We start from the raw sequence: 21,044 nt of genomic DNA, 5'->3' as shown, positions 1-21,044 counted from the left end.
GTGTGTGTGTGTGTGTGTGTGTTTGAGAGAGAGAGAGACAGAGACAGAAAGAGACAGAGAGAAACATAGAGAGAGACACACAGAGACAGAGACAGAGAGATAGACAGACAGAGAAAGAGAGAGACTGACTGATTTTAGCCCTTACTTTCTGGCACTGTAAGATATCCCAGGCTCATCTTGTATATTCCCTGCCCAGTCTAGAATCGGCTATTTCTCCAGGAAGCCTGGGTTCCTTTTATTAGAGAATGGTATTAGAAACAAAGGTCTGGGTGCTGGTGTACTGATTACCACTGTGGTGTTTTTACTTCTAGGTGCTCTCAGTTTGGAAATATATGAATGTATGCTGCAGGGGAGCAAAGACTTTCCCTCTATCTTCCTGGATTGGATAGCTGTGTCTTTGAAATAAACTGACAACAGGCAGATTAATAGGAGATAAGGTATACAAATTCATTAAATTTTAATATTTCATTCATGGGAGCATCACAGGGGAAAAAAAATGAATTAACCCTCACCCTGCCAATCGGTGATATTTGAGAACTTATATACCATCTTAATAGGGGAAGGGGATTGGGGATGTAGGCAATTTAGGAACTGATTTTTAGGAAAGTTGAATGGGCTTTTAGAAGAATGGGAGATGGGAGGTATGATGGTTTGTGACAAAGTGTTTCTGGCTGTGGTGTCCACTAGTCTCCTCTCCTGTGATAGGTGTCAGCGTTCCCTGGTTGATGAAACTCATGTCAAGGGGATTTATGACTGAGTTCCTTTTAGAGCATCTGTCTTTAGTCAGATAAGGGGAGTTCAGAGAAAGCCTCCTCTGCATTTGCTGCTTTTCAAGTGCTTTCGGCTCAAAATAATCAATGTACCAAAGTGGTATATTTTGGGGTGGCATGTCCTGAACTCTTTCAATACTAAGCCACTGCATATACTCATATCTATACTTATTTCTGTCTTTATTTATCTGTATCTATATTAGGCTAAACATGAGTTCATACTGATGTTCCTTGTTCCGTAAAGAAAAAAGTTGGCAACAGATGGTGTCTTGCAGCAAGTTTCCTTTCAGTCTTGCTATGATTATATGTGCCAAATCTATGAAAAAAAATTATTGTCCATTCTCTAGGCCTCCTCTGAAGATTAGATTGTATTAAAAACATGGTTCTATTAGGCACAAAGCCCTGCATAGAACTGGAAGCTCGGTCAACATTAGAGGAAATAGAAGAGTCGGGCAGGTGGAGCAACAACCTTGCTCTTTGACTACATGGTGATGAAGAGATGAAGTACGTAGTTTAGAAATACTTTGAGGATTCACTAGGATCATTTTTTCCTGATGTGACCACTTCCGCTAGGCATTGATGGAGAGAAGTGACTCACCTAGTAAAGAGGTAGTTTTCACAGCAGTTTGTCTTACTTGCTTTGGCAGAGATGAAGCAGCAGCACCTAGCACTAGTAAATGATATCAGTAAAGCACCTGCAATTTAAAACAGGCATGGAAGTTCAGGCCTTTTTGTGTCTAAACCTTTCTGCATTACAAAAATAATGTCTTCTTTGTTAGCCTAGGTCTTTTGCAAGTCAGGCTGGTGGAAAAAAGCCTGTGTCATCGACTTGAGTGTCAGTGATATGGCAGGGGAAGGAAAAGCACAGTATCTTTCCATTACAGAGGAAGGAGATTGTGATGATTAGGTAGCTAGGCATGGAGCTCTCAAGAAATGTTTCTTACAAGTTGAAAAAGAAAGAAATGCCTGAGGAGAGCTCTATTTTGCCAACATTAGCTCTATCTGAGCATCTTATAAAAATATCTGAAAGCATAAACTGACAGTTAAGGAAAATGTGGGAGAACCAGTTTTGAAATGCCCTAGGAGATGGCACTAAAGATATGCCATAGTTTATTATAAAACATTCATATCCATAAACATCTGATTTGAGGAACTTTCACTTTTCAGGTAGGGAGAATACTTAAAAGAAAAGGAAGTATGAAAGAGAAACCCAGGGTGGAACAATGTAATTGAAGATTTACTACAATAGAAATTAAGATCCTAATATGCTTTTAGCATGTTTTTACAGACTAAAAAGATAAGGCTTCATGAACAAATTAATAAAACTCTTTTAAACACTATATATTAATAATCTTTACTGGCTTATACTACCTACCTGTGTACAGAATGTATCCATGTATGTACTGGATTTTTTATGTGAGAGTACTAGTGTTTAATTATATATATCTTGGTGATAACATTTCTAGTGCACATTGAAAACGTAATATAACATATAAACCAACAGATTAGTTCTGAAATTTCACTTTGGAATCAAAGCAAGATACCGTTTGCGATTCTATAAACATAACATAGTACTCTTGGCCTATGCAATGGAGTAAAACTTAGAAAAGTATTTTCAGAATTGATTTCATTTTGTAAACTGTGCAAATCCACAGCAGAATTGTGTATGCATTGGTGAGTGTGATTCTGCACCTAAGTTTACTAAGGCAAAGGAGCAATAGAAAGTGCATGGTATTGTGGTAAGCAGGTGGTTAGAGAAAACAACATCTCGTTAAGGAAGGTGTGGTTGCACAGAGCATATTTCATTTCTATTCAAGTCTTTAGGCTCTTGAGTCCTTATTTCTTTTTTTTGATTCCTTATTTTTATGACCATTTTGATTCATGAAGCACTAATAGTTGAAATTAATAAGACATATCACAGAAGATTTCAATCATGAAGAATTGTGAACCATAGCATTGTAATAGAATTCCCTTGTATTTATCTATCTTTTGGCAACAATAAAATACTCATCTTTTATGGCTCTGAATGTATCCATGGATAACGAAGAATGTCCTCTCCTATGTGTGAATGTTTATATTTAATGACTAGCGTTTATTGAAAGCTGGCTATGTGTAAGGCACTACAATAAGATACGCGATAAATTTATTCAGCCTTACATAAAATTACCCCATTTTACAGGTGAGAATCTTGGAGTTTAAAGAGATGTGGGTATGACTTATACAAATTATGCAGTTAGTAAATGCAGAACCAAGTCTTAAATTCATGTCTAACATAAAGAGATCTCTTTATCTGAAAGTCTGTATGTTTTTATAAAATTTTTCTATAACCAAAGGGGGAAATCATGCCTAAACAATGCTATAGTTTTAGTATGTAACTGGCTTGGGGCCACTGTCTTGCTTGATCTTGCTCACTCCTAAAATTCCAGGGATAAAAATAGTAAGTAAAATTACTCTTAGGGGCCCCCAAAATATTCTGGGCCAAGACTGGAGAAAGTTCAAGTGCCTACTGAATTACCAAATTCAGCTGCTGAGACTTTCGTGCTAAAAATAAATAGAAAAGCCATGATTAGGGCCAAATCTCCAAGTCATAAATCAGTTGCAGTAGTGTGTTGGGGGCAAGGGGAATATGGTTTCTTTACAAGTGAGTTCTGCTCTGCCATTGAAAATTTTATTTTAAACATGTTCCAAAAGGTTGAGGATTGAAACTGCTTTGGAACTTGGGAAAGGGGCCAGAAAGGACAAAACACTTACCTACATCTAGGCTTGAACCTATCCAGCTCCCAAGACACGCCCTGATGGTTTGTCCTGATGTCTTGTAGGCACTATCTGAGGGACTTATTAGCATAAATTTTGGCGTAAGCAGTTTACATATACAAAATTTCATAGATTTCCTACTCCTGATTTTAAGTAATGGGCCTTTCTGTCAATCATTTGCTCACCTGTTTGTAATAACTTCAAGCCTTTTTCGAACTCTGGGCATAGTGTTTAGTCAACTAAAACTTTATCATAATTGGAGACCTGAATCTCATAATAGAAGCAGGCAACACAACAGAATAAAGGCGGTACCCATTTTTAAATTTTTTAACCTATCTTGACCAATGAGTTTATTACTTAAATTAGTCATCTTCATACTGTACTCTGAAGAGTGAGGTTTTTGGAAGCGACTCAGGGATCATGGAAGACGAGGTGAGAAAAGAATAGAGTCTACGTGGATGCTGTGTTGTGCTGCTCAGATCCTTCCTTCAGAACCAAAGTTTCTCTGATGGCTGCTGGAATGCTGCTAGATGACAACCCCTAGCTGTCAGTCCTCTCTGGTGGTTACCTTTGGCTGAAGAGGGCTCCCTTGTCCCAACTATAGGTCAGTCCCTAAGGGCCATCCCTGTTTGGGAGCACCCGGTAGAGTCACTGAGGCCTTGCTGTGACTGTATTGAACTGCCCAATCCTGCTTCTTTTACTTCCTTCACAGGTGTTGATCCCAGAGCACTCCCTAATAAATTTCCCGCATGCTAACGTCTTCCGGGCGTCTGCCTCCCAGGGAACTGGGACCTACAGCAAAATCAATTAAAGCAGCTCTGCTTTTATCATTTATATATATTGGATATTTATGTAAGATTTCACTTAAAGCAAAACAAACTAAAACCTTTGAAGGCCACTGATCCAACAATTAAACAATGTTTCACCTTATATGAAAAATCATCATTATGGTTTTGTGCAAGATTAATTTCTGTAGATTAATCTTTCCAAACCAACATCTAAGGAGTGTGTTTTCCTTTTGTAATTGTTTCTTCTTAATCTTTATTTGTATGTTACATTTACACATATACTCTTGTGCCTTTTAAAAAGCTGAAAATACATTAAATAATAGACATGAATATTTTTTATATTACATATGTAAAACCAGGAAAATATATAACAAGCTCTCATGACAGACCAGAGAAGGGCATTCAGTAGATGGCACATATTCTCAAATATTGAGCTTTTACATATCCCACTCCCCTAGCCCCACAAAAATAATTCTTAAGATTTTGTCTTAAAGCAACTATGGTATAAATAAGTATTTTCATTCTTCCCTTTAAAAAAAATCTCACATTAAAAAATATACCATCAGCTAGCCTCTTGTAATACAAGGGTAAACCCATAACAAAAAAGGTCCATGGTCTTGTGGTAAAAGTCACTATATTCTATGGTGCTTTGGAAAACTAGCAAAGAAATTTCCAACTGATTAACTTGATGAGAGGTTAAATGATAAAACTTTAGCTGCTGATGTGTATAAAATAGATGACTAATAAGAACCTGCTATATAAAAAAATATATAAAATTCAAAAAAAAAAAAAAAAGTCCAAGATGGTACCTGTTAAAACTATGCTATGGTCCCACCTTTGAACTCGGCCCCCCTCCTCAAAAAAAAAACCCAAAAAACTTTAGCTGCTGAAAAGATAACAATTCAAATTTAATAAGCATACGAATGACCAAGTTCTGAATCTTAGCAGGCTCCTGCTAAGCTCATTCAATAATTCTAATTTACACAGTAGTCAACAGAAAGAAGAAATACAATTTGGTTGTTATTGATCTAGATTTTCCCACTACTCTATTGCCTGGGAAGCCATACATACATCAGGCCTTGGCTTTCTGCTCCAGCAATATGGATGAGGAAAATAAACAAGCTGTTTTCACTCTCAGGTGACAATTTCCAAACTTGATGTGGCAGCAATTAACTGACAAGTAGAACACAATATAAGGAGTCAGAAGGGAGACTCAGAATGCAGGGTTGTGAAAGAGTATTATTTATTAGAAAGAATAACAAAGTATTTATTCTGGAGCCCAAAATACCAAGCTTACATACTTGAGGATTCCTGCTCACAATTCTGAGATTTTTAGAAAATTAAAGTTTAGTAAATAAAGGTCTACTGAAAAATACTGGAAAAATATGAAATTCAGGTAACATGAGTGACCCTATGCATTTTGGAGAAACAGTGATTCCACCAGGCACAGCAGTGAAAATACATTTTCTCCTAAAAAAGGCAAGCATATAGTAGCAATACTGTATATGTATGCAAATAACAGCAATATTCTTCCATCAAAAGTGAATAAACTTTATAAATGATAACATATACATCAATCACTCTATGCACAATAAGTACATTTTTGGAGTCAAAAAACTCTAAAGTATAACCAACTCTAGATCTTCTGTTAATGCACTCTGGGGAGAGCATGAATAAATGAAGCTGATTTATTCATTTGACAAAGATTTTGAGCACATACTGTATGCCAGGCACTGTTAGGCAGTGCAGCCATGAACACGAGAGACATGTTTTCTGCGGTGTGAGGCCTGTTGTTTAATGGAAGAAGCTGACCATAAGCTTTTACAATATATCAATAGCATGATAAATGCTGATAGGGGAAATACAGGGTTCTCTGAAAGCACGAGAAGTACCAAAACTGGATCTAAAAGAGTCAGAGAAGTTTTCCCCAGGGACGCGATGTCTAAATTGAGGCGTTACAGTTGTGGATACGTTGGTCAGTTTGCTAGGGAGGAGTTAAAGAAAGAAGGTTAAGTATGCACAGAGTCATGGAAGGCAGAAACACATCACTCAACTGAAAACAAAATCAGTATAGTGAATCTTGGAAAGAAAAAGTGGAAGTATAGAGAGGTGAGGTATGTAAGAACCAGTTCATGAAGGACCTTGTAAAACATATTAAGGAGTAAGGATTTTATCATAATGGTAACAGGAAGGCATTGAAGAGATTTAGGCCAAGGAGATTAGAGTCACATTTTAGAAAGATTATTCTGATTATAAAGTGGAAAAACGAAGGCAGGAGACCAATGAGGATTCTGAGATAGCAATCTATGGATGGTGGTATGGACTAAGTGATACTGGGAATGGAGAGAAGTGGAAAGATTAAAGATATTTTTAGGAAGTAAAAGAGCAGGGCTTGGTGACTGGTTACAATGTGGGCAGTGTAGGAGGGGATTTTGTCATCTGCTGAGACTGGAAACATAGGAAGAAGAAAAAGTTTGGGAGAAGGATGCTGAGTTCCTTTTTGGACATATTAAATTTGGGGTACTAAGCGATAAGCCAGTACAAGTGTTGGGCAAGCAACTGAATGTATGAATCTTATATTCTGTATGGAACTCTCTGAACTGGAGATGTAGACTGGAGAGCTGTTAGTATGAAATGGTAACTGAGACCATGGGAGTGGTGATATTACCCAGGGCAAGGTGTAGAGTGATGAGAGAACAGTCAAAACACCAGAAATTAAGGGTTGGGCAGAGAAATAGGACTTACAAAATACACTAAGTCCAGCAATAATCCTGAAGCCATAATTTGTACATTAGTTTATATTCTCCTTGGTCAAGTCCAGTACTAGAAGTCCTAATAGGTATGAAAGTCTTATTTGATTTTTTTCTCTTCTTTGACCTTGTAAAGCCATTAATTTGCAATGAAAACATTTAAAATAAAGTGAAATCAATAAACTTTTATAAAATAACTCAAAATAATCACAAACCAAACAAACAGTCCTTTATTGCTCAATACCTAGCTTTGATTATTTTGAGGTTAATACTTTACAACAGACCTTTACTTATGTTGTAATTTGCCCTCCATCAGTTCTGTAACTGTTTCTTATTTCCTGATCATCTGGATAGTCTTTAATGGATTTGCAGATTAGTGATAGCCCGGAGAGATTTTCTCTGATCAAAACGTGATTAAACAGAGATATATGTTGGTCAGAAGACACCATGGTCCATAGTTCCCACATGGAAAAGATTCAAATACAGTTTTGAATGGGTCCATGGGGATTTCCCTTAATATGCTTCCTTTGTATTTGTAGGAGTAGAAATGGAAACGTGGCCTCTAGAGTGGCTGAGCAGTGATGTGCTGATATATGTTTAACAACTGGCTTGCCAGGAAAAAAGAGCCCTGATTTGTTGTGTTTGCCAATTTTTATAGTGTAAATACTGCCCCCATACTCAATGACAAGCTACCAACTTGATGTCACTAAAGGCAGAGTAGGGATAAAATGTATGCAGTTGGCTCTTGCAAGCCAGTGCAAGCTGGCTCCAGCACACTACTGGACCAAGAATGATCTGACTGGTGCCTAGGAATGGAAGAATACCTTGTATATGACAGCTTAACATATGAGACAACTGAATTCTACAAAACAGAGTTTTTCCCTGAATGAAAATTGATTTATTCATCTATAGTCAGTTTACTTGTAGGTCTTGACCGTTTTCCTTTGAATTGAGGGCTGGTGGTATGAGTGATATATACACTAATAATCTAGTAATGCAGCCCTGTAACTTCTATCTCTTTATTCATAGCAGTACTGGTTTCTAAAACTGGCTCGTATCTGAGATGGAAATGATTGAGAATCATTTTTTCTCCTCCCCTGCACTTTTTTTTGGCCGCACTGCGCGGCATGTGGGATCGAACCTGGGCCCCCTGCAGTGGAAGCATGGAGTCTTAACCACTGGACCACCAGGGAAGTCCCTGAGAACTATTTTTGAACAAATTCCTTATACCAGTGGTCCCCAACCTTTCTGGCGCCAGAGGCCAGTTTTGTGGAAGCCAATTCTTCCACGGACAGAGTGAGGCGGGCAGCAATGGTTCAGGCGGTAATGGTTCAGGCGGTAATGGGAGCGATGGGTCAGGCAGTAAGTAGTGCGTCGCGGCAGAGGAAGCTTTGCTCACTCGCCCGCTGCTCACCTCCTGCTGCTCCTAACAGGCCCCCGACTGTACCGGTCTGTGGCCCATGGGTTGGGGACCCCTGCCTTATATCATGAAGCAAAGAAATGACCAATTTCTTTTCATTTCAAGATATCAGTATAATTTGCATTCTATTATATTTCATAAGGGAAAATATTTTATTTCCATCAAATGAGCAAAGTTTGTTTTCTCCCTATAAAAGCAAATAATTTGATGGTATACTGCTCTAATAATATATGCAAAAAGAATAGCAGCAAAATATCTCATTTCTTTATAGAATTTAATATATACTCTATTAACAGCAGTGTGCAGATGCATAGTATTTGACAGTATACTAAATAATTACAATTAAAACTTACTTTTAAAATATTTTCAATATTAGGCACTGGTGGAACCAGAGCTTTTATTATGCATACTATATCTTTTTACATTCCAAAAGGAAATTAAAATTCTTAGTAGTATTAGAAAAGAATACACTTTTTAATATTAAATGCAGATATACAAAATCTCATGACTTCTATTAAAAACCTCTCAGTTCTACTGGACACAAATAAAGACACCTTTTCAAATAACTCGCACTTATGCCAGGTTCTATAAAATATTCTATAAAAATATTACAAATCCAATAAAAACACAATGATATAGTACAAAGTCTTTTTTTTAAGTCAAACTTTAAAAGTTCTGTATTTATACAAATGCACAATACTTTTTAGTGCCCTCTGACTGGTATTGTTGGTTCAGGATGATCTAATTTTAGAAATCTAAATTGAACATTTTCATCATTTTTCTGCTTTGGAATGGAAGACACTGAGAACTTATAGAATAAATTTTAAAACTAGGATTGGATAAAAACTTTATAAAGTAGAATAGTAAACACATTACACACTTTAGTTATTGCCCTGCCAAAGATAAAAATGCTCCATTGTTCCATTTTTCCTCTATTTAACTTAAATTTCTAGATAATTATCTTAACTACCTATCCTTTGTCTACATAGAAAGTCTTTCAGATGAAAGTGTAAAGATTTTAGATTCTCTAACAAAATCCAAAATATCAGTAAGCCATTTTCATTTTCTAAGTATATTGAAAGAAATGCTTATTTCAATATAAAACCCCAAAGTGCTGAATTAAGACACATTAATAACATGCCTGGCCAATTACTGTTTTGGCTTTAGCCTTAGAGGAATATTATACAATTGGCTGCTGAGTTCCAAATTTAAGCATTTGTTTTTATACTGTAATACTGTACTTTCTAATACAGGTATCAAAGAAAATGAGATGATTTTTTTTTTTTTTAAAAAGGAATAGTAAAGAATTTCAGCCATAATACAAATCAATTTGGGGGGAAAAATATCCATGTCAAGATAGGAAATAGATTTTTTAAATCTTAGAATAATTGCTATAAAAGAACTATAAAATATAAATTTCTGAAAAAAATACACTGAAAATGTCTCTCTAGGAAAAAAATACACAACTGGTTAGATACAAGAAAATATCCATTACCATGGGGTACAGCCAACTATGAACCTGGCTTATGAGACTTTAAAAATTCACAAAAAGTAATTAGCACCAAAACTGTCTAAAACTTCAAATGACATACTGAAGTGATTCGAAGCCCAAGTATTACATTATAAAAAAGTTACATTTAACTTGGGAAGTTTCCCCAGCAATAATAAATATATTTCTTTTCAATCTTTAGAAAATGTGCTAGCTTTACTGATTTTCATCAAAATATTAAGGTAGTATATAGAAGTTATCATTTACATTGGTTTGGGCTAAGCAGGGACAATGGAAATTCAAATTATTTCCCAGATAATATGGGTTTATTTGGTGGGGGTAGGTGGGGATCAGTTCTCCAATTACAAAAAGAAAATCCTTTTTCTTCTAAAATGTTTTAGAACATTTAGAAGAGTGAACAGGGGAACATCCCCTGCTCACTTTTTGGTGTTATTCAAGATTTGGCATGGGAATAGGAGTGTTTAAAAGTGGGCACAGATCACAGTAGTTAAGAGTTATGAATAAGCTACAAAATATATATTCAACCCTGTTATAATCGAGTTGAGTTTAATTTTATAACAACATCAACTTATAAATTTAATTACAAAACAGCACACAATTTGAAACAAGGCAAAATGTTCAGCCTTTATGCGGTGAAATACATAACTTCACTAATTACATATATGGCTGCCAAATGTCAGTAGTTCATTCGGCCATATTTTACTGTTGCACATAAATAATGACAAGGCAAAGAATAGCAACTAGTCCAAGGGCTGGTAGGCCAAGGAACCACAGCATAAGCCAAAAGAAAATGACTATTACTGGTTCTACAATTTGTTCTCCAAAATACATCCTTGTGAAGCCCATGTCGATGAGGCTTTTGTTCAGTTCACCAAAAAGTGTTCCCATCTTTTTGTAGTCATCTCCAACAGGCTCGCCAGTGGCGTTTTGTGATTCTTCAATATCCTTAAAAAAACAGAACAAGACAAAACAAAACATAAACATAAAATGAGAAATAGGTGAAGGTCTTTAAGAATAATGACTATCTCATAGTTCTTCTTTATCTTCCAAAGTATGTACTGGGCATACTTCTGATAATCATTCAATAACACTTGGGAATGTTCCTTTTGATTGTCATAAAAAACAACTGTGTCTGTGCCCACCTTTCAAGAATATGAAAAGCACTGATTTATTGATTTGTGTGGACTCAGCATTGACTGGACACTCAACTACTAGAACACTGATTTACAAGATGAAGGAAGTAGCTGATTCATTTCCATTCATTTTCTAGTTGCCTGGAATTGCACAAAGACAACTTCTTTTTTAAAAATTTATTTATTTATATTTATTTTTGGCTGTGTTGGGTCTTTGTTTCTGTGCGAGGGCTTTCTCTAGTTGCGGCAAGCGGGGGCCACTCTTTATTGCGGTGCGCGGGCCTCTCACTGTCACGGCCTCTCTTGTTGCGGAGCACAGGCTCCAGACGTGCAGGCTCAGTAGTTGTGGCTCACGGGCCTAGTTGCTCCGCGGCATGTGGGATCTTCCCAGACCAGGGCTCGAACCCGTGTCCCCTGCATTGGCAGACAGATTCTCAACTGCTGTGCCACCAGGGAAGCCCAAGACAACTTCTTAAATGAAAAATCATGTTTGTATTTCTCTTATCAATGACCGTGATTTCAGAACAACCTTTTTCTACCAATCTCCTGTTTTGAGGCAGGCTCTGGATTGCTCTGTCCTGGTAAATAAGCCTTTTTTTTAGTCCATTCCTTTGACACTAAGACTTTAAGGAACCCAGCCTCAGCTGACTGGAGCAGGGCTTGCTGCTACTATTGAGCCATCCTCAGCTATTACGGCTGTGATCTTTCAGTTTTAGCTGGGGAGCTAAGAAGACTTCAGTGTAGGTCCTTGCGTAGTTTCCTGTCCAAATTCTATAGATGTCCTAAATGTTTCTTATTAATCTCATCAGGAGAAACATATAGTTTCCAAATAGGAATCATTTTGTAAAATAAGCCCAAAAGTCTACCTAGATATCAGTCGCCTAGAAAACGTCCATCTGTACCCAATTATAGATACCAAAAATTAAGTACTATTTCTATTACCTTTCAGTCTTATTACAATTACGGTCTTTACGGTCTTTAATTAAGCTACTATCTCTCAGCTTCAACCCCACCCTTTGGAATTCTGGAAACAATCTGTCTCCCTGTTAGGCTCTGCCAATAGAGGAACTAGAGAGACATTGCACAGCTGGAGGAGGAAGGGATTTGCTCTTTCCTTGTTTGCCTCTCATGGGTTTCTTGATCCTGTCAGTCTCTAGTGATAGTTCACTCTGGCAGTAGTAGGTCCTTCCGGTAGCAGCCACTGATTTCAATTTAGTGGCTTCCCAACACTTGCAGAACCAATCTCAATGTGCCTTCTTGAGACACCAGATCAAACTCGTGGGTTCCTTTTCCTCAGATATCTGGTTCCCAAGGCCTATGGTGTCTCTCCTTTGAGCTCAGAAACACCAGCACCAGGTGAGCAGTGATCGGTTCTTGGAGGTCTGAGTTTCAGCTGCGTGGGATGGGGCCTTCCCCAGTCTTCTCAGTTTTAGTATTCTACCTCTTTTCTTTACTCCCTCAGGCCCAGCAGTGGTCGCTGCTTCCTGCTGTTACTATTTGTGGCCCTCTAGCCTACTTTAGTGCAGTGGTTTTTAAAATTTAGCATAAGTTATGATCCCTTGGAGGGCTTTTTAAAGCATGGATTGCTGGCCCACTGCCAGGGTTTCTGATTTAGTAAGCCACGAGTGGGGCTTGGAGTCTAAGAATTTGTACTTCTAGCAAGTTTCCACGGGATGCTTATGATGCTGTCTTTTTACCATCTTTTGAATATCACTGCCTTAATGTTTTTGCCTTTTCTATTCTTCAATGCCTACTTAACAATTCTTTATATTAGATTATCTTTGTTAAAATAATTGGTATAGTTTCCCTCTCTTCACTAGCCCCTAATGCAGTCACAAAAGAAAAACTGTCATGTAGATGACATAGTTGTAATTATAATTTATTAAGCCTAATTTCTTTTAGGAGTGATGATTCAAATCAGTAATTATTCATTGAACATATACTTGCTCATAGTAGGTGCAAGGTAGAAAATTACTCATGTGTAAAAAGAAGACTTTGGGTATAGGGTTTCACATAATAACAGGTAAGTATTAAATGCCATTAATTTTGCTGTCTATGCCAAAAAAAGTTAATTAGCTTAACTTGAGGCACTCTTCAAACACATGAATCAAACTTAGATTCCTTTAGTAGAAAACAAAGCTTAATCATTTCAGTAATCAATATGTAAATAACTAAAAATATTTTTTCATTTAAAAAATGCCTTATTTTCTGTTCTACATATACAGTTTAAGGAAAGAGAGTGAAAAAATCTAATTTTATTTGCAATAGTCAGAAAAAATGATTTTCAATATGATTTTAAGGTGATGTTTTCCCATATAACAGTAATTTGTGTAGCACACAGTGTCATTGGTGTTGTGGAAAAATGAGACTTAAAGGGGCATCACTGTTAAGTCTATATTTTAAGCTTAAGCCAGAATTATTTTTGAGTTAACAAGTACATATAATTTAATAAATTACTTTTGGATTTCCATTTCTACCAAAAAAAGAGAAAAACCGAATGTTGTAGAGACATCTGGAGAGTTCAAATCTAGTCTCCCAACACTTCAACTGAATGACCTTGACCAAGTTACTTCATTTTCCTGAGCTTCAGTTTTCTAATCCATAAAATGGGATTTATATGAGCCCCTTTTGATACTGATAATACCCTCTTGAATTATAATTTATTTGTTAATCTTTCCTTATTTTTTGTATTTTAACTTCTAAATTATTTTTTCCTTCACTGATGTGCTGTAATCAATTTTATGTTTCTCAGCTTCTCATACTTTTCTATGTGTTCCATGATAATATACTATATTAAAAAAGAAAAACAAAAATCTTGTTCTTGCCTGAGATTAAGGCTTTCTTTTCTTTAGGATAGAACTTGAACAGTTCTTGATTTAGTTTGTAATTCTTCTGGTCTCTCAACTCTCTCTTCTACTCCAGTGTCTAGCATTGCTGGTATCATTTTTGGCCTCTTTTTTTCATTTATTTTATTAAAGTTTTTCTTCTTTTTTACCACCTCTAATTTCTTTTAATCTATGCACTTATTGTACTTTGGGGTTTTCTGTTGTTACTGAAGATTTTTAAGACTTTTTCAGTATTTTTGTGGTTTTAGTACAAAGCAAGTACCCTAATCTGAAACGGTTCTTTCTGAAGATTTCTTTGAATTCTTTTACGAACTGTTTGTGGGTTTTTCAGGGGAAGAAGTAGGTGTTGCAATGCTTAGTTAACTCCTAGAGGCCAGGTGGGGAGGCAGCAGTTAATCATATCATCTCAGATCCTGGGAGCAGCTGGGGGGACTGAGAAGGGAAGTAGAAGGCCCAATAAGGACTGGCCTAGGCGTGCTGTGGCAGCCTGCCACTTCTTTTTTTAATATGAAAAATTTCAAACACACAAAATTAGAGAAAATAGTACAATGAACCCCTAAACACCTATCAACCAGATTAAATACTAAAAATTTGCCACTTTACCAAAGCACTTCTTAATCTGGGCAATCTAAAGGAGAGGAAAAAAGTAAAGTCACTAGAAGAATGCCTAAAAGCGGCATACGTTCACAAATGAAGTTCTGTGGAAACATCAAAGATATCCAGCAATGAACTGGATGGGGGTTTGAATAATCCTAGAGGAAAGACACTTAAAAACATGGAAAAGAAAATAGGCAGCATTCTTAAATCACTGGCATTACAGTTAATCTCATTACAGTATTTTCTGTATCAGTAAATATTTGTTGAATAGATGGAGAGAATTTATCATGTGTCTGGCAAGCATTAAAGCAATATCTTGATAGGTTTTCTACCTGCTCCACTTTTTGCCAAACAAAAGATGGTCCTATTTTTCCAAAGTATTATTTATTATAGTAATCTCAAAACAATGTATCAATTTTTATGGAATTAGCAGTCTTTTTTTGTTGTGGATATTAATAAGCATCCATTCACTCTTTCCTCTTTCCTATTAGAACCTTAATCCAGTCTGCATTCTTTATGTGAGGAAAATCCCATCTACAGCTTCAGAGGTGATAGGTCTAAGAGTAATCCCCTTCCCTTTACTAGAAGCTGGCTTTTGGAAAGGCCATGTGATCTACTTTGGAATGATGACTTTTGTGGGTTTTCTGGGAAAATTCTTCCTAGCTCTTCTGATACAACTTTGGAAAGTGATCCTTCTTCTATTTCTCCACATATAGACCTTAAATAGAGAGAATTTACTGTATTTGTATTAATTTTCTATTGGTGCCATACAAAATTACTACAAATTTAGTGGCTTAAAACAACACAAATGTATCACTTTATAGTTCTGTAGGTTAGAAGTTATGTCAGCAGGACTGTGTTTCTTTCTGAAGGCTCTAGGAGAGAATCCATTTCTCTACCTTTTCTAGCTGCTAGAGGGTGTCCATATTGCTTGGCTCCTGGTCCCCTTCCTCCGTCTTCAAAGCCAGCAATGTTGCAGCTCTCAGACCATCCTTCTGTAGTTAACTTTTCCCTCTGACCACAGCAGGGGAAGGTTCTCTGCTTTTAAGGACCCATGTGATTAGGTCTAGTCCAGTTAGATAATCCAGGATCATTTCCCCATCTCAAAGTCCTTAAATTTGATCACATCTACAAAAATCTCTTTTGCCATGTAAGGTATCATATTCATAGGTACTAAGGATTAAGATGTGGACATCTTTGGGGAGGGTGGGGAGAAACCATTATTCTGTGCACCACAATATTTAATTTTAAAATTATTTCTTTATATATCTATTTCTCACTATCTTTGATAGGGAAGGCCAAGTCATTAAAGGCAAGAACCATATCTTATAGTTCTAACATGAGTACTTAGTATAGTGCATTGTGCCTGGCCCATTGTAGGCTCATAATAAATATTTGTTGAATAAACAATAGAAATATTCTATAATAACATATCAGGTAAAAAAACTACTCGAAAAATAAAAACAAACTTTACATGTAACATAAATTATTTTATTTTCCCATGAGTACAGTTGTGAATTTGTTCAAATATTTATAAATAAGTTCTAGATTTAGATTATAAGATATGGGAGCTGTTAGCTAAAATTCACATGCTCAGTTCAGTTCCTAAACCACTGTATTTTAAGAGCAGAGGCTAATATGAACGGATGAGTTCTTGAGTCCTTGACTCACTCTCAGGTATGTGTAATTTTCAGAGTAATAGTAGTGGTGGTACTATTGTTAACGGTATAGTAGAACAGCTAACACTCAGTACTTACTATGTGGCAGGCACTGTGTTGTGCATGCATTCTCTTGTTTAGTCTTTCCAACAGGCTGTGAGGGAGGCACTATTATTTTCCCCATTTGCAGATAAGGAAACTAAGTTTCAGGGGAGTTAAATGTCTGGCCATTGACTTATACTTAGTAACTGAAGGAACTATGATATGAACTTAGACATTCTTACTACAGAGACAACACCATTAATCCCTATGTTATACTCCCTCCAGTTATTATTATATTATTAATAGCTAGCAGCTGTCTAATGCTGCAGAGAGAAATATTGATCTCTGAAAAAAGACAAGCTATGTAAGCACATTTTCATTTTTCATAGAAAGAGTACACTTAACATAGTGAAATCAACATCAGTATCTTTTTTGCATTACATCTTTTTTCAGTTTACACTTGAAGGTGAGTTTATGAAGCACAAAACTTGCTCAAATTTTAATTTTCATCTTATATAAAGATTTAAACAAGGTAAAGCTATTTGCAGCAGTTTAGCAAATTTTTCATAGCCCTTTCAGTATTGACTAGAATTCAGATTCAAATGTGAGAAAAAAAAAAAGACTCCAAGCAAGAATGAGGAGATAGGCTTGGCCGAGTTGCAATAAGGCAAAAATCCAACCAACCAACCAAACACACACACACAAACACTTCACACATAAAATACACCAATGCAAAAATGCAGATGGCATTTCCCCCCTGTTCTAACATTAGTCACTTTGTGTCTTTGTCAAATTTTATTCTTTGTATGTGAGATCCCAATGGAGGAATATTTGTCAAATGTACAGTTTCCTTCATGATCATATGATAGTACTGACTATGACATGCACATTAAAAAATGTTCTCACTGGGGCTTCCCTGGTGGCGCAGTGGTTGAGAATCTGCCTGCTAATGCAGGGGACACGGGTTCGAGCCGTGGTCTGGGAAGATCCCACATGCTGCAGAGCAGCTGGGACCGTGAGCCACAATTACTGAGCCTGCGCGTCTGGAGCCTGTGCTCCGCAACAAGAGAGGCCGCGATGGTGAGAGGCCCGCGCACCGCGATGAAGAGTGGCCCCCGCTTGCCACAACTAGAGAAAGCCCTCGCACAGAAACGAAGACCCAACACAGCCATAAATAAATTAATTAATTAAAAAAAAAAAAGTGGGACTCCTGATATTCATCCCACTTAAAAAAAAAAAAAAGTTCTCACCAAAATAGTGATATTATTTTTGTCCACGATTAATGACATAGGGGTGTTATAATTGACTGAAAATCCTTCTTTAAAAATATGCAAAATTAGTGATGAGAATTAAAGGTGGGGACTTCCCTGGCAGTGCAGTGGTTAAGAATCTGCCTGCCAAGGCACGGGACACGGGTTCCATCCCTGGTCCAGGAAGATCCCACAGGCCGCAGAGCAACTAAGCCCATGTGCCACAACTACTGAGCCTGCGCTCTAGGGCCCGCAAGCCACAACTACTGAGCCCTCGTGCCACAACCACTGAAGCCTGCGTGCCTAGAGCCTGTGCTCTGCAACTAGAGAAGCCACCGCAATGAGAAGCCGGCGCACCGAAACGAAGAGTAGCCCCCGCTCGCCGCAACTAGAGAAAGCCCGCGTGCAGCAACGAAGACTCAACACAGCCAAAAATAAATAAAAAATAAATAAATAAATTTATTTAAAAAAAAGAAATTAAAGGTGAACCCTTAAATAATCATAGGATTATTAAGAGCAAAGGATCCTTAAAGATAATTTAAACAAAGCCTCTTACTTCAGAAACAAGAAATAAGAGGTTAAGTCACACAGCTTATTAACAAAAAACACAGGCTTTGGAAGCAAGGTGGACAGATTCAAATCTTTCTCTGTCACGTATATGAGGCAAATTACTTAACTGCTGACCCTCAGTTTCCCCAGGTATAAAAGGAGCATATTAATATCTACCTCATAGAGTTGTGATAATAAAATGAGGAAGCAGATAAAAGGCTTTTAGAATAGATATAACAATCATTCAATATATGGTAACTAATATTATTACTACAGTTTTGGTAGAATTTATGTCTTGTGATTTTTACTTCTATTCTCTTTCTATTGTAACATGCTGCCTGAGATAATTAATACCTTATGATCACCTTTCTTGTGATAATTAAATTCAGTTGTATTTTTCTTCAAGTGTTATGACAATTTAATTATATAGAAGTTGAGGTGGGATGTTTTCTATGGCACATCCTTACCTATGGAACAATCTGTGCACATTAGTATGGCAGAACCTGCTTATTTACTTTAAGAAGAGTACAAGCTACATTCTATAAACAGGCTTTCACTGAGTGGGTGACAATTTAAGATTCACTTTCAGCTGTTTTCCCGAGTGTAGTACTGGAAGTCTGCTGTTTTTGCCTGATTTTTATGCTACTTTCTTCCTCAGGTATCACCTTGATTTAACTTTGGGAAAACCCTCCCCGCCCACTCTTGGTCCATGTGTTTTGGTTGAATTTGTGCCCATTCCCCAGTTTCAGGCCTGGACAATCAGAACATTTCATTTCCTTGGGCATATGATTAGTTAAGGAATGAGCATGTGACCCAAGACAGGCCAATGAAAGCTCTACCTGAGACTTTTGCTGCAACTATTGAAAAAGTGACATGTTTTCCCCCCACTAATATTGGTTAGCTGGCAAAATGGAGGGCATCTTATTGGGTTGGCCAAAAAGTTCATTTGGTTTTAAGTAAAAATAAGACACATTTTTCATTTTCACCAAAAACTTTATTGAACAACATATTCATTAACCGAACTTTTTGGCCAACCCAATATTACAATGAGGAGAAAGCTTGCTATGAATGAAGCTAATATGAAGTAAAGCCAAGAAATGACATAGTTGATGTTGTTTGAATACTTGAATCCAGTTAGGGCATCTACCTGTTTTTTTTGTTTTTTTTTTAATAACATGAGCCAGTAAATTCCTATTTTGCAAAACCTAGTAAAAGTTGAATTTTTGTTGCTTGGAACTAAGAGTTCGGACTATAGATAATGATGATGATGATAAAAAGTAGTAACAGCTACCATTAGGGACTTCCCTGGCGGGCCAGTGGTTAAGACTCTACACTTCCAATGCAGGGCGTGCGGGTTCAATCCCTGGTTGGGGAACTAAGTTCCCACATGCCGTGCAGCCAAAGAAAAAAAAAAAAAAAAAAAAAAGTAGTAATAGCTTCCATTAACTGAATGTTTTCTACTGCTAGATATTGTGTTAAACATTTTACATTCATTATGCCATCTAATTATTATTTATTATAATAAGTATTATTAGTTAATTTCGAAGCCTGTGTTTTTAACTGTAGTGCTCAAGAACTTCCTCATTAATTTGGTCTTATTGCTACTAGCAATAATTAACATGGAATGTATTAATAATATTAAAAAAATAATAATGGGGGTTATGCAAGTAGAAATTTTTAGATATAACTTTCTAAAAGTGTTTAAAAACTACGTAAGAATACGTGGATAAATGGTTATTGTATTCAGATAACACAAATACAGAGTAAAGACTAAGATGCTGATTTCTCCTTGCCACTTTAGGTTAACCTTCCCTAGCTATCAAGCAGAGCCAGCCTCAATAACGCAAGCCCATGGAAATCATAACTGGGAAGGTAAATTTATTTTGGTATACATATCAAGATGCATACTGAGCAAAAGTATTTTTGGATAGCACATAGTAGTCTGGGAACTGAGGTTTATTAAATGAATGAAGAAATGAATGAATGAATGAACAACTCCTAAATCTTCTTGCTGCAACCTCTTCTCCTTTCAACTTGTTTATTCAACTGTAGGTTTCCCCTGCTATCCAAAAGTAAAGTGTTCCTATAAAAGCTTTCGTAAACCGAAATGGCGTAAAGCAAAGAAGCAATTATCTTAGGGCACATCTTGCTGATGGATACACAAAACAAACTGAGAAAAAGCCCAGATGCGCACAGACACAGTTCAAAACTATGGTGGCCTGATGCTGAGATGCTGAGTGTAGTTCCTGGGGAGGAGCTTGGTGTTGTCACTTTAGCTACTTGGGAGGTGTGCTGCCTCTCTAACTTGCTACAAAACAAACGCTGAATGCTATTTTCGCTTTACACCTTTTTTTCTTAAAAGCAAAAATCCTCTTTGGATTTATTTTGCTTATCAAAAACAGGTACAAACTAAGGTAGGTCTTTCATAAAAGTGAAGTGGCAGAAAGCAAATTTTCGAAAGCAGGGAGTACCTGTACTCCCACTGTTTTTCAGCTTCACTGGGACTGCAGTCCCGTCTCTAACTTCTCTCAATCCACTAGCCCTCTTCTTCACTTTTCACATTCAGCTTGATTTCTATGACCCAAAGTTTTAAAAACTTTAATAAAACTCCTTTGTCTCATAGGGGAAACCCTAATCTTAGAGTAACAACTATTTTCTGTGTCTGCACCAGAGTACCCGTGGTGCTAGAGAAAGTCACACCATAGGGCACCAAGAGTTTATGACAACCCCAAACAGATCTTCAAGTACATTCCTACTTCATTTCTCTGCTCTACTCTTTTTGTTTTTTTGGGTTTTTTGCTCTCTACACAGGGCTGTTTCAAATCTCTTCTTTTAAAAATCTTGAACTGCCTCCTACTCCTCTCTTTATCCCTCTCCTCCAGCAAATTACCTGACCTCCTATTTCTCAGGAAAAAGAGAAGCAGTCAGAAGAGTTTCCTTAACTTTGTGATACTAAATGTATCAACTACCAAAGTTT

General features: G+C 36.8%; 1 protein-coding gene and 1 long non-coding RNA gene across 2 annotated transcripts in view; one reads left to right on the top strand and one right to left on the bottom strand.

Moving 5' to 3' along the window:
* Nucleotides 1-19,996, top strand: part of LOC118895271 — a 58,721-nt gene extending 38,725 nt beyond the window's left edge. Inside the window, exon 3 of the long non-coding RNA XR_005019921.1 lies at nucleotides 19,869-19,996. This is a non-coding gene — a long non-coding RNA (uncharacterized LOC118895271). The remainder of the gene's footprint in view (nucleotides 1-19,868) is intronic.
* Nucleotides 5,539-21,044, bottom strand: part of FAM241A (family with sequence similarity 241 member A) — a 39,636-nt gene continuing 24,130 nt past the window's right edge. The window contains exon 2 of the mRNA XM_036852186.1: nucleotides 5,539-10,937. Within this exon, the coding sequence (XP_036708081.1) occupies nucleotides 10,692-10,937 (246 nt within the window). The 3' untranslated portion in view covers nucleotides 5,539-10,691. The remainder of the gene's footprint in view (nucleotides 10,938-21,044) is intronic.

Source organism: Balaenoptera musculus, chromosome 5 (assembly GCF_009873245.2).
Source record: "Balaenoptera musculus isolate JJ_BM4_2016_0621 chromosome 5, mBalMus1.pri.v3, whole genome shotgun sequence".
Taxonomy (NCBI): Eukaryota; Metazoa; Chordata; class Mammalia; order Artiodactyla; family Balaenopteridae; genus Balaenoptera; species Balaenoptera musculus.
This window is presented reverse-complemented; position numbering and strand designations above follow the sequence as displayed.